General features: G+C 41.3%; 1 protein-coding gene across 9 annotated transcripts in view; it reads right to left on the bottom strand.

The window, feature by feature from the left end:
- The window catches only part of LOC106586439 (unconventional myosin-Ib), a 142,682-nt gene that overhangs the window by 55,980 nt on the left and 73,616 nt on the right, over positions 1-13,086 (bottom strand). For all 9 annotated transcript variants that reach the window (XM_045707713.1, XM_045707708.1, XM_045707714.1 and 6 more), the window contains one exon: positions 8,364-8,458. In XM_045707713.1, the coding sequence (XP_045563669.1) occupies positions 8,364-8,458 (95 nt within the window). The remainder of the gene's footprint in view (positions 1-8,363; positions 8,459-13,086) is intronic.

Consider the following 13,086-nt stretch of genomic DNA (forward strand, 5'->3'; position numbering starts at 1 on the left):
CCCTAGCCCTCACCCTCTGATCCAACAGGTCCCAGACATGGACAATGGGATTGAGATCTGAGCTCTTCGCTGGCCATGGCAGAACACTGACATTCCTATCTTGCAGAAAATCATGCACAGAACGAGCAGTATGGCTTGTGGCATTGTCATGCTGGAGGGTCATGTCAGGATGAGCCTGCAGGAAGCGTACCACATGAGGGAGGAGGATGTCTTCCCTGTAACGCACAGTGTTGAGATTGCCTGCAATGACAAGCTCAGTTCGATGATGCTGTGACACACTGCGCCAGACCATGACGGACCCTCCACCTCCAAATCGATCCCACTCCAGAGTACAGGCTTCGGTGTAACGCTCATTCCCCCGACGATAAACGCAAATCCGACCGTCACCCCTAGTGAGACAAAACCGCAACTCGTCAGTGAAGAGCACTTTTTGCCAGTCCTGTCTGGTCCAGCAACGGTGGGTTTGTGCCCATAGGCGACGTTGTTGCCAGTGATGTCTGGTGAGGACCTGCGTTACAACAGGCCTACAAGTGCTCAGTCCAGTCTCTCAGCCTATTGCGGACAGTCTGAGCACTGATGGAGGGATTGTGCGTTCCTGGTGTAACTCGGGCAGTTGTTGTTGCCATCCTGTACCTGTCCCGCTAGTGTGATGTTCAGATGTACCAATCCTGTGCAGGTGTTACACGTTGCCTGCCACTGCGAGGATGATCAGCTGTCCATCCTGTCTCCCTGTAGCGCTGTCTTGCAATATCCATAATGTCTCTCAGTACAGACATTGCAATTTATTGCCCTGGCCACATCTGCAGTCCTCATGCCTCCTTGCAGCATGCCTAAGGCACGTTCACACAGATGAGCAGGGACCCTGGGCATCTTTCTTTTGATGTTTTTCCAGAGTCAGTAGAAAGGCCTCTTTAGTGTCCTAAGTTTTCATAACTGTGACCTTAATTGCCTACCGTCTAAGCTGTTAGTGTCTTAAGGACCGTTCCACAGGTGCGTGTTCAATAATTGTTTATGGGTCATTGAACAAGCATGGGAAACGGTGTTTAAACCCTTTACAATGAAGATCTGTGAAGTTATTTGGATTATTACTTATCTTTGAAAGACAGGGTCCTGAGTTTACATGATTCCATTTGTGTTATTTCATAGTTTTGATGTCTTCACTATTATTCTACAATGTAGAAAATAGTAAAAAAATGTATGAAAAACCCTTGAATGAGTAGGTGTGTCCAAACCTTTGACTGGTACTGTATAAGAACATGTACCCAGACCCAGCGTTTTAAAAGCTGGGGTTAGAATCTGTGCAACGATATGAATATGACATGCTCCCGAATCAGTCTCTTCTCAGGACAGAAAGCATTATGCTAAACGTTACATGGTTTGTAGTATTAGTGTAATGTTCAGTCCAGACTCCAGTACATCTCTGGCCGATGAGATGACTGACGGTCTGCAGCTGACTGTGACCCAGAAAGCAAAAAGCGAGAGACAAAAGCAGAGAAGAAATCTTAAGAGGGCCTTTGACAACCCTTAGAAAAAGATTGTTAGGAAAGAGCAGGTAAGGGGAAAGAGCAGGTAAGGGGAAAGCAGGAAATCAGCACAAGAGTTGAAGGATCCTAGAAATTACGTACAATATTTAAACAACATTGAGGGCTCTAACTCAACTCTGGTCCTCGGAGCCAGTTCCACTGCTTTATTCATTGTTACCCTCTAATCAGGGACCGATTTAGACCTTGGACACCAGGTGTGTGCAATTAATTGTCAGGTAGAACAGAAAACCAGCAGGCTCCGGGCCTTGTAGGTTATTAAGAGTTGAATACCCGACAGAGGATAGTATCGTTAACAAACCTTACAGTGAGTAAGCCAACAGTCTGCTATAATCATGTTTTACAATCTCAAAAGGAACAAAGTAAGATCAAAAGGAGATTAGTTACAAATTAGAAACGCTTATAACCATCATAATGTTGAGGCACTCCCTAGATCATAAAGGTATTGTCTGACACATAAAGTTAGTGACTACTTTTTACTCTCTCACACATATCAAATCTTTCATACAAAGATAATGGTTACATGTTTTCCAAATGACAAAAGATTCAGCTGGTTTGAAAAGGAACTACTTGCTAGTGGGACTCTTCAACCATTCAAATCTGCAGAAATGTGTGTTTGAGGTCAGGTATGCGAGTTCAGATTTGCAGAAGTATTAAACTGATGACGCTCAGTATGCTCAGAAACAAATGCACTGAAACACTCCTGTCAGGCACTGCACTCAAGGCAGTATGATAAAGAAATTAGTCCTCCTCTGAAAAATGCCTTAACAAGTAAAAGACTACGTCTTCACAAGATGACTCCATAAAGAATTGGACTGAATAGCATTAGGGTAACACTGTGACCCCAGTCACCCCAAACCCATTTTCATCAGCCTCATCTACCCCCTGTAAACCTACAAAAAATTATGAGAGATTACCCCAAATCCTAACTCATCTCATTGCCCTGGCTTTGCTGATTCATTTCCTGGATTGGGACTTTAAACCCATGAGTGGTTGGCGCACAGAAATTCCAGTATTTACTGTTGAACACCCCCCCCCGACAAAAGGAGGAAGAAAGACCCCAAAACCAATGGTGTGGTTGTAATGTCCTGTACACTGATGTCAGCAGATTGTAGAAAGTTACATGGCTGCACTCGACTTCATTAGACAAAAATTGTTTGTTTTGCATTTGAGGGAGAAAAGTTTAATAAAAACACTAGTGAACTCTGACCTCTGCCAGCACTGCGTCATTGCTAAGGGGACCAATTAATGATGTTGAACAATGTGACACCACTTGACTAACATTAATGTTCTGTATTAAAGTAATTAGGATGTTAAAATTGGCCTTGCAGTGACAGATAATCCAAGGCCTTGTAATCAAAGCATCAGTTAACCACAGAACGGTTTCAGGGCTGTGGGATATCTGCTGGTATAAACATTTATGTAGTTCTGTCTTTTCTTTAGTGAGATGAAGGCCACTTGTAGAGAGTTTAATGGGAACCAAATGGAGAGTCAACTGGATTGACAACATGCTCGTCATTCACCCAGACTTGTGGAGGTCTACAATTCTTTTTTCTGAGGTCTTGGCTGATTTCTATTGATTTTCCCATGATGTCAAGCAAAGAGGCACTGAGTTTGAAGGTACACCTCCAATTGACTCAAATTATGTCAATTAGCCTATCAGAAGCTTCTAAAGCCATGACATCGTTTTCTGGAATTTTCCAAGCTGTTTAAAGGCACAGTCAACTTAGTGTATGTAAACTTCTGACCCACTGGAATTGTGATAAGTGAAATAATCGGTCTGTAAACAATTGTTGGAAAAATGACTTGTCATGCACAAAGTAGATGTACTAACCGACTTGCCAAAACTATGGTTTGTTAACAAGAAATTTGGAGTGGTTGAAAAACAAGTTTTTTTCCAATCCATCTGCAACATTCAAGTGCCATTTTCTCAAAAGTGGGGTCAACTTTCAAAGCGGAATTACTTTCCCATTGTTCTTCAACTGCAGTTTATGATACCATTTTCTAACTCTGAGTGTCTACTTTTATCCAATGTAAAAAAAAATACATTTAAAATTTTGCTACAAAGACCGAATCGAGACAGTCGGTCACATTTAACTTGCATCTGCCGTTTCAAGTACAAACCTGACTTAGGCTTTCCCAAAACAAATCCCAGTCCCAGGTCTGGTAGGCGGTAGGTTTATCTAACTCTGACCAAATCCTACTGTTCTTTAAAATTTGATTTGATATCCTACTGTTCTTGTGGCTACTGCTGCCTGCCTGCCTTCATGGCCCCCATCATTGAGTTTCCCTCTGCTACAAGTCTTAGTATGTTCTACAGACAGAACAGAATGTTATAGAACAGGTATTCCCAAACTGGGGTAAGCAACATTTTCAAACTGTCCATTTAGTAAGGCCCGCGTCCATAGAAACACATACCAGCTCTACTGATAGTACTGCTACTACCAGCAGTACTACACCTACACCTGTCGACAACACAAGTTGTTCTGCTTCCACGAGCACATCCAATGCTAGCATCAGTAATTCTACATTTGTTGTTAGCCCAGCTAGCATGGACACTGACAGTTGTGAATCTGATGCAGCCGAAGAGCTACTGCCCCTTTACCCGGGAAAACACAGAACAGACAGGGTCGTTGGACCATCGAAGAGGCGCAAATATGATGAGAACTACATTGATTTGGGGTTCACTTATATTGGGAGCAGTGCCTTTCCCTCAGCCACAGTATGTTATATGCAAAAGTACTATCTCACAACTTGATGAAACCTTCACTCTTGTGCAGAAACAAAACATGCCAATTTGAAAAATTTGAGCAGGAATTAAAACGACTTTAGAATAGTAAGACATGTATAAAAGCAACAGATATCATTAATAAGAAGGGGCTAGAAGTGTCTTATATGGTGAGCTACCAAGTGGCTAGGACAGGCAAGCCCCATACTATTGTGGAGGACTTAATTATTCCTGCTGCCGCGGATATGGCTGGGACAATGCTGGGTGAAAAGGCCCCAAAAACTATACAGATGTCACGGTTGTCGTCGGGAATGGAGGACCAAAACGCAGCAGGAATGTGGATGCTAATCTTGATATTTATTTGAACCAAGAAAACACCAAAATAACAAACGAAGAACGAACGATCAACAAAACAGTCTTGTAATGCTCACACACGCAAAACAAGAAACAATCTCCCACAATCACTAAACCAAACACATACCCATATATAGGACTCTCAATCAGAGGCAACGAGAAAGCACCTGCCTCCAATTGAGAGTCCAACCCCCCATTAACCTACACATAGAAATATACCAACCCAGAAAGAACATAGAAGTACAAAACATAGAACAGTGCCCAAAAACCCCGGAATACATAAATCAAATACCCTTCTACAAAACCACCACCCCGAACCACATAAAACAAATACCCTCTGCCACGTCCTGACCAAACTACAATAACAAATAACCCTTATACTGGTCAGGACGTGACAACAGACAATGTTGACATGGCAGGAGATGTTTTAAAACAATTACTGCTTCGCATACAATCCAGTGAATTCTATGCGTTACAGCTGGATGAGTCAACATCTCCTGGCAGAGCTCCTGGTGCATGTCCGTTACATTTAAGGGGGGGGGGGGGTCGGATGACATCCTCTTCTGCAAACCACTGGAAACCAGGATAGGATATTTTTAAAGTAGTGGACAGCTTTGTGACATCAAATGGACTTTGATGGTCAAGATGTGTTGGTATCTGTACTGACGGCACAAAAGCCATGACAGGGAGACATAGTGGAGTGGTAACGCGCGTGCAAGCAGCTGCTCCCGACGCCACTTGGGTACACTGCAGCATCCACCGAGAGGTTCTTGCTGCCAAGGGAATGCCTTACAGCTTGAAATACATTTTGGACACTACAGTGGAAATGGTTAACTTTGTTAAAGCAAGGCCCCTGAGCTCTAGTGTATTTTTCTATTATGCAATGATATGGGCAGCGACCATGTAATGCTTTTACAACATACAGAAGTGTGCTGGTTATCAAGGGGCAAAGTATTGACACATTTTTTTAAATTGCGAGACGAGCTTAAAGTTTTCACTTGTCTGACCGCCTGCATGATGACGAGTTTCTCACACGATTGGCCTATCTGGGTGATGTTTTTTCTCGCCTGAATGATCTGAGTCTAGGATTACAGGGACTCTCCGCAACTATATTCAATTTGCAGGACATAATTGAGGCTATGATTAAGAAGTTGGAGCGCTTCTCTTTCTGCATTAACAAGGACAACACACAGGTCTTTCTATTTGTATGATTTCGTGTGTGCAAATGAACTCAAGCTTACGGACAATGTCAAATGTGATATAGCGAAGTACCTGAGTGAGTTGGGTGCGCAATTACTCAGGTACTTTCCCGAAACAGATGATACAAACAACTGGATTCGTTATCCCTTTCATGCCCTGCCTCCAGCACACTTACCAATATCTGAACAAGAGAGCCTCATCGAAGTTGCAACAAGCAGTTCTGTGAAAATTTAATTTAAATCAGAAGCCACTGCCAGATTTCTGGATTGAGCTGCGCTCAGAGTATCCTGCCTTGGCAAATCACGCTGTTAAGACAATGATGCCCTTTGCAACCATGTACCTATGTGAGAGTGGATTCTTGGCCCTCACTAGCAGGAAAACTAAATACAGGCACAGCCTGTGTGTGGAAAATGATTTAAGGCAGACTCTCCAATACAACCCAACATTGCAGAGTTATGAGCATCCTTTCAAGCACACCCTTCTCATTAACCTTTGGTGAGTTATTCACAATTTTCTATGAACAAATAAGGTTTTATATGTAAGATGGTTAAATAAAGATTATTGATTATTTGTGCCCTGGTCCTATAAGAGCTCTTTGTCACCTCCCAAAAACTCTAATTCTTATGTTTAATAAATATATTATATAGTGTGTGTGTGTGGCAGGCTTACAATGATGGCAAAAAACAACATTTGAGAGTGCGCTGACCCTGGTGCTAGAGGGGGTACGCAGATGGAGGTTGACAGTTTGAAGAGGTACGGAACTATAAAAAGTTTCGGAACCACTGTTCTAGAACACTGCAAACAGAACACAGCCCTTATCTAGAAGTCTCAAGATCACTTAACCCTTGTGTTGTACATTCGAAAGAAGTGTTGATATTATTTTGTAACAGTGTTACAATACAACAATACTAATACAGTTGATTCCTCGCAAATGTGAGCTCATAAAATGATGGACCTATTTTTTGTAGGCTACCTTGTGTGCACAGGAGGCTGCTGAGGGGAGAACAGCTGATAATAATGGGCGGAATGAAACAAAATGGATTGACATCAAACACCTGGAAACCATGCGTTTCATGTTTTTGATACCATTCCACTGATTCTGTTCCAGTCATTAACCTGTTGGGGGTAGGGGGCAGTATTGACACGGCCGGATAAAAAACGTACCCGATTTAATCTGGTTACTACTCCTGCCCAGTAACTAGAATATGCATATAATTATTGGCTTTGGATAGAAAACACCCTAAAGTTTCTAAAACTTTTGAATGGTGTCTGTGAGTATAACAGAACTCATATGGCAGGCAAAAACCTGAAGATTCCTTACAGGAAGTGCCCTCTCTGACAAGATCTTGTTCTTCTTGTCTCTGTTTATTTAAGACTGAGGATCTTTGCTGTAACGTGACACTTCCTACGGCTCCCATAGGCTCTCAGAGCCCGGGAAAAAGCTGAATGATATCGAGGCAGCCCCAGGCTGAAACACATTATCGCTTTTGGCAAGTGGCCGATCAGAGGACAATGGGCTTAGGCGCGTGCACGAGTCGACTCCATGCTTTATTTTCTTTCGTCTTTTTACCTAAAACGCAGATTCCCGGTCGGAATATTATCGCTTTTTTACAAGAAAAATGGCATAAAAATGGATTTTAAACAGCGGTTGACATGCTTCGAAGTACGGTAATGGAATATTTAGAATTTTTTTGTCACGAAATGCGTCGTGCGCGTCACCCTTCTTTACCATTCGGATAGTGTCTTGAACGCACGAACAAAACGCCGCTGTTTGGATATAACTATGGATTATTTGGGACCAAATCAACATTTGTTATTGAAGTAGAAGTCCTGGGAGTGCATTCTGACGAAGAACACCAAAGGTAATAACATTTTTCTTATAGTAAATCTGATTTTGGTGAGTGCTAAACTTGCTCGGTGTCTAAATAGCTAGCCCTGTGATGAACTTGATTGAACAAAACATGCATGTATTGTATAACATAATGTCCTAGGAGTGTCATCTGATGAAGATCATCAAAGGTTAGTGCTGCATTTAGCTGTCTTCTGGGTTTTTGTGACATTATATGCTAGCTTGAAAAATGGGTGTCTGATTATTTCTGGCTGGGTACTCTGCTGACATAATCTAATGTTTTGCCTTCGTTGTAAAGCCTTTTTGAAATCGGACAGTGTGGTTAGATTAACGAGAGTCTTGTCTTTAAAATGGTCATATGTTTGAGAAATTGAAGTAATAGCATTTCGAAGGTATTTGAATAACGCGCCACAGGATTCCACTGGCTGTTACGTAGGTGGGACGATTTCGTCCCGCCGGCCCTAGAGAAGTTAAAACAAGCCTGTTCTCCCCAATTAAGGTGCCACCAACCTCCTGTGCTTGTGTTGTACATTTAAGAACCCTCAATAGTGCTGCTTGTAAGTGTTGTAAATTTTGATTACCCTCAAAATGTTAACCCATTATAGTGCATGTTTGATGACATTCATGTAAGTGTTAACTCCCAATTAAATGGTGGGCCTATTGCATTTGTTTGGTGGTGGACTTGTCTCACCAGTCTTTCCAGCTCCACTTTCTCCTGTGATGAGGATACACTGGTCTTTATCCTGGTCCCTCAGAGAACGGTAGGCCTCATCTGCCAGGGCATAGCTGGAACACAACAAGCACATCCACATTGACATACATTCATAGTCCAAACACATTGGTTATTCAATTGCGTCACAGATGTAGGTCCATCATTTCAAGGAAACTTCCATAGCATATACAACTCATCCATTCCCATATCATTCAAGCTGTTCTATCTTATGTGACACAGGCCAACTGCATTGAAACTAATAGACTGAGATTCTATCTACAGAATATTAATGTTTCTCCATTGCTCACTGGGTTGATATTAGGGCTGTCCTAGAATAAAGAAAAGTCAAAAGTCTGTTATTTCGACCAATCAATTGGTCGTAGTCCATGTGGGGACTACGAGAGCAGGAGGGCTAGCTCGGAACATCTGAAATTTGATTTTGAAGAACTAATTTTAGCATTAAAAGACTCCAATATTTTCAGGTCCAGTACCATCGCTGGGCTGTGGGTGTGAAAGATTCCACAGGCTACTGGCATTACACATCTGGATAAAATATTAATGTAGCTCTGCTGGAATCACTTTTATAGATAACTTTGACACCTTCTGGAAACAGAAGAAGATACACTACAGGAATGATGGAGTCATTCCAAATCATCTTGGACTCTGGCCACGCATTTGAAGGCTGCGTTGAAACAATGACTTATCAATGACCCAAGACCAGCTCAGTTAATCCCTACCGTTGTGACAATGAGTCGTCACAATGCTGCATCAAATGTACATTATCCTAGGGGCGTTGGCAGACAATTACCTTTGTTGATCCTACAGCTATCGTATGCAGTAATCATGAGCCTATGAACCAGAGTTACACTGTTAGCACTGAGGCGGTGGCTCTAGTAGGAAGACCACTGTGTGCCGCTCACCCTGACTATCAGCTCCAATATAAATAACATGAGCAAGTCTATGGATAAGCTTCCCAGTAAAGCATTAAAAACAATCAAGCAACCCAGAAAAGTGCAAAAAATATCCCGTATTAACATATGCAGCCTGAGAAACAAGGTCCATGAAGTCAATAACTTGCTTGTAACAGATGACATTCATATGCTGACTATCTCTGAAACACACTTAGATAATACCTTTGATGATATAGTGGTAGCAATACATGGTTATAACATCTACCGAAAAGACAAATGCCAACAGGGGCGGTGTTGCGGTCTATATTCAGAACCACATTCCTGTAAAGCTTAGAGAGGATCTAATGTTAAATACTGTTGAAGTAATATGGCTACAGGTTCATTTGCCTCACCTTAAGCCCATTCTTGTGGGAAGCTGCTATAGACCACCAAGTGCTAACAGTCAGTATCTGGATAATGTGTGAAATGCTTGATAATGTATTTGATATCAACAGAGAAGTATATTTTCTGGGTGATTTAAATATCGAATGGCTCTCATCAAATTGCCCACGCGAGAAAAAACTTCAGGTTCAGGTTGTCAATCTACAAGGGTATTTACAAACAGCACAGGAATGAAATCAACATGTTCTGATCACATCTTTACTAATGCTGCAGAAATTGTTTAAAGCAGTATCAAAATCCATAGGATGTTGTGATCACAATATAGTAGCCATATCTAGGAAAACCAAAGTTCCAAAGGCTGGGCCTAATATAGTGAATAAGAGGTCATACAATACGTTTTGTAGTGATTCATATGTTGATGATGCCAATAATATTTGCTGGTCTGTGGTGTGTAATGAGGAGAAACCAGATGCTGCACTTGACACATTTATGAAATTGCTTATTCCAGTTACTAATAAGCACGCACCCATTAAGAAAATGACTGTAAAACTATTAAATCCCATTGGATTGATGAGGAATTGAAAAATTGTATGGTTGAGAGGATGAGGCAAAAGGTAATGCAAATAAGTCTGGCAGCCCAACTGATTGGCAAATGTACTGCAAGTTAAGAAATCATGTGACTAAACTAAATAAAAAGAAACTATACAATGAAAAACAAAAAATGCTATAAAGAATGATTGTAAAATGCTTTGGAGCACCTTAAATGACATTTTGGGAAAAAAGCAAACTCGGCTCCATTTTTTGAATCAGATGGCTCATTCATCACAACACACACTGATATTGCCAACTACTTGAATTCCTTTTCATTGGCAAGATAAGCAAACTTGGGTATGACATGCCAGCAACAAACACTGACATGACACATGGTTTTCTATTTTATTTATTTTTAACTTTTAGTAAATACTTTAACACATTTTTGGTTAAAGACATGTAAGTAAGCGTTCCACTGTAACGCCTACTACACTCGTTGTATTCAGTGCATGTGACAAATAAAATTTGATTTGATTTTTTCAATTTATTTGATATATCTGACGAAATTATTAAAGACAAGAATTGCTCTTTCGAATTTTGTAAAGTCAGTGTGAAAGAGGCAAAAAAAATATTGTCTATCAACAATGACAAGCCACCGGGGGTCTTACAATCTGGATGGAAAATTACTGAGGATAATAGCAGATGATATTGCCACTCCTATTTGCCACATCTTCAATTTAAGCCTACTAGAAAGTGTGTGCCCTCAGGCCTGGAAGGAAGCTAAAGTCATTCCGCTACCCAAGAATAGTAAAGCCCCCTTTAATTGCTCAAATAGCAGACCAATCAGCCTGTTACCAACCCTTAGTAAACTTCTGGAAATAATAGTTTTTGACCAGATACAATGCTATTTCACATTAAACAAATTGACAACAGATTTTCAGCACGATTATAGGGAAGGGCACTCAACAAGCACAGCACTTATACAAATGACTGATTGGCTGAGAGAAAGTGATGATAAAATGATTGTGGGGGCTGTCTTGTTAGACTTCAGTGCAGTTTTTGACATTAAAAAGAAGCCTCTAACATAATCCAGGTAGAATCAGGAATTTCCCAGGGTAGCTGTTTAGGCCCCTTACTTTTTCAATCTTTACTAACGACATGCCACTGAGTAAAGCCAGTGTGTCTATGTATGCGGATGACTCAACACTATACACATCAGCTACTACAGCAACTGAAATTACTGCAACACTTAACAAAGAGCTGCAGTTATTTTCAGAATGGGTAGCAAGGAATAAGTTAGTCCTAAATAACAAACCATTGTATTTGGGACAAATCATTCACTAAACCTGTAATGAATAATGTGGAAATTGAGCAAGTTGAGGTGACCAAACTGCTTGGAGTAACCCTGGATTGTAAACTGTCATGGTCAAAACATATTGACACGACAGTTGCTAAGATGTGGAGAAGTCTGTCCATAATAAAGTGCTACTCTGCCTAAACACCATCAACAAGGCAGGTCCTACAGGCCCTAGTTTTGTCGCAGCTAGACTACTGGTCAGTAGTGTGGTCAGGTGCCACAAAGAGGGACTTAGGAAAATTGCAGTTGGCTCCAGAACAGGATAGCATGGCTGACCCTTAAAAGTACACAGAGAGCTAACATTAATGACATGCATGTCAATCTCTCATGGCTCAAAGTGGAAGAGCGATTGACTTCATCACTACTTGAGTGTACCAAGCTGTCTGCTGAAAATGTTTGCACACAGCTCGGACACACATGCATACCCCACAAGACATGCCAGCAGAGGTCTCTTCACAGTCCCCAAGTCCAGAACAGACTATGGGAGGTGCACAGTACTACATAGAGCCATGACAACATGGAACTCTATTCCACATCAGGTAACTGATGCAAGCTGTAGAATCAGATAAAAAAAAGGTAAAAATACACCTTATGGAACAAGGACTGTGAAGAGACACACACAAAAGGTACAGACACATGCATTGTGATATTGTTGTATGCTAGTATTAAACATTTTGTATTAGAGATGTGGAGTAATATTATATGATGTACTGTTTTCTCTTTTGTTTATTATGTAAATGTAAGTGCTTTAACATGTTTGGACCCCAGGAAGAGTAGCTGCCGCCTCGGCAGCAGCTAATGGGGATCCCTAATAAATACAAATACAATCAATTTGTAGAAACATCAAGGACGATCAATGGAAACAGGATGCACTGGAGCTCAATTTCGGGTCAACAAATATTTTTTTGTTTTTACCTTTATTTAACTAGGCAAGTCAGTTAAGAACAAATTCTTATTTACAATGACGGCCTACCCCAGCCAAACCCGGACAACGCTGGGCCAATTGTGTGCTGCCCTATGGGACTCCCAATCACGGCCGGATGTGATGCAGCCTGGATTCGAACCAGGGACTGCGGTGACGCCTCTTGCACAGAGATGCAGTGCCTTAGACCGCAGCGCCACTCGGGAGCCCAAACAAATCTGATTAGGTCGCATCGGCGGAACAGATTCAGACCTAGATCTAGGATGCAACGTGACAGTGATTAGTAGTGCTGAGCGATTAACTGACATTTTGTTTATATTTTGTTTATATTTTCGTTTTGTAACAACTAATTGACCAACATTGGTTCAATTATTTGAATTGCAATTTCTCTGGAGATAAATGAGATCAAGCCCGACCTGTGCGATTTTAGTAAGGAGTTGTAGTTTCCAACAGGCCAATATTCTACATAGTTTTCTGCACTAAACTAAGTGATTAACGACAATGACCATAAATCATTGCCTGCCTACTTGTCCAGTCGGTGTTTCTTTTTAACGCCTGCTACGAAAAGAGAGAAGAATGCATGATTGAGGGATGGAGAGC

Source organism: Salmo salar, chromosome ssa25 (genome assembly GCF_905237065.1).
Source record: "Salmo salar chromosome ssa25, Ssal_v3.1, whole genome shotgun sequence".
In the NCBI taxonomy this organism is placed as follows: Eukaryota; Metazoa; Chordata; class Actinopteri; order Salmoniformes; family Salmonidae; genus Salmo; species Salmo salar.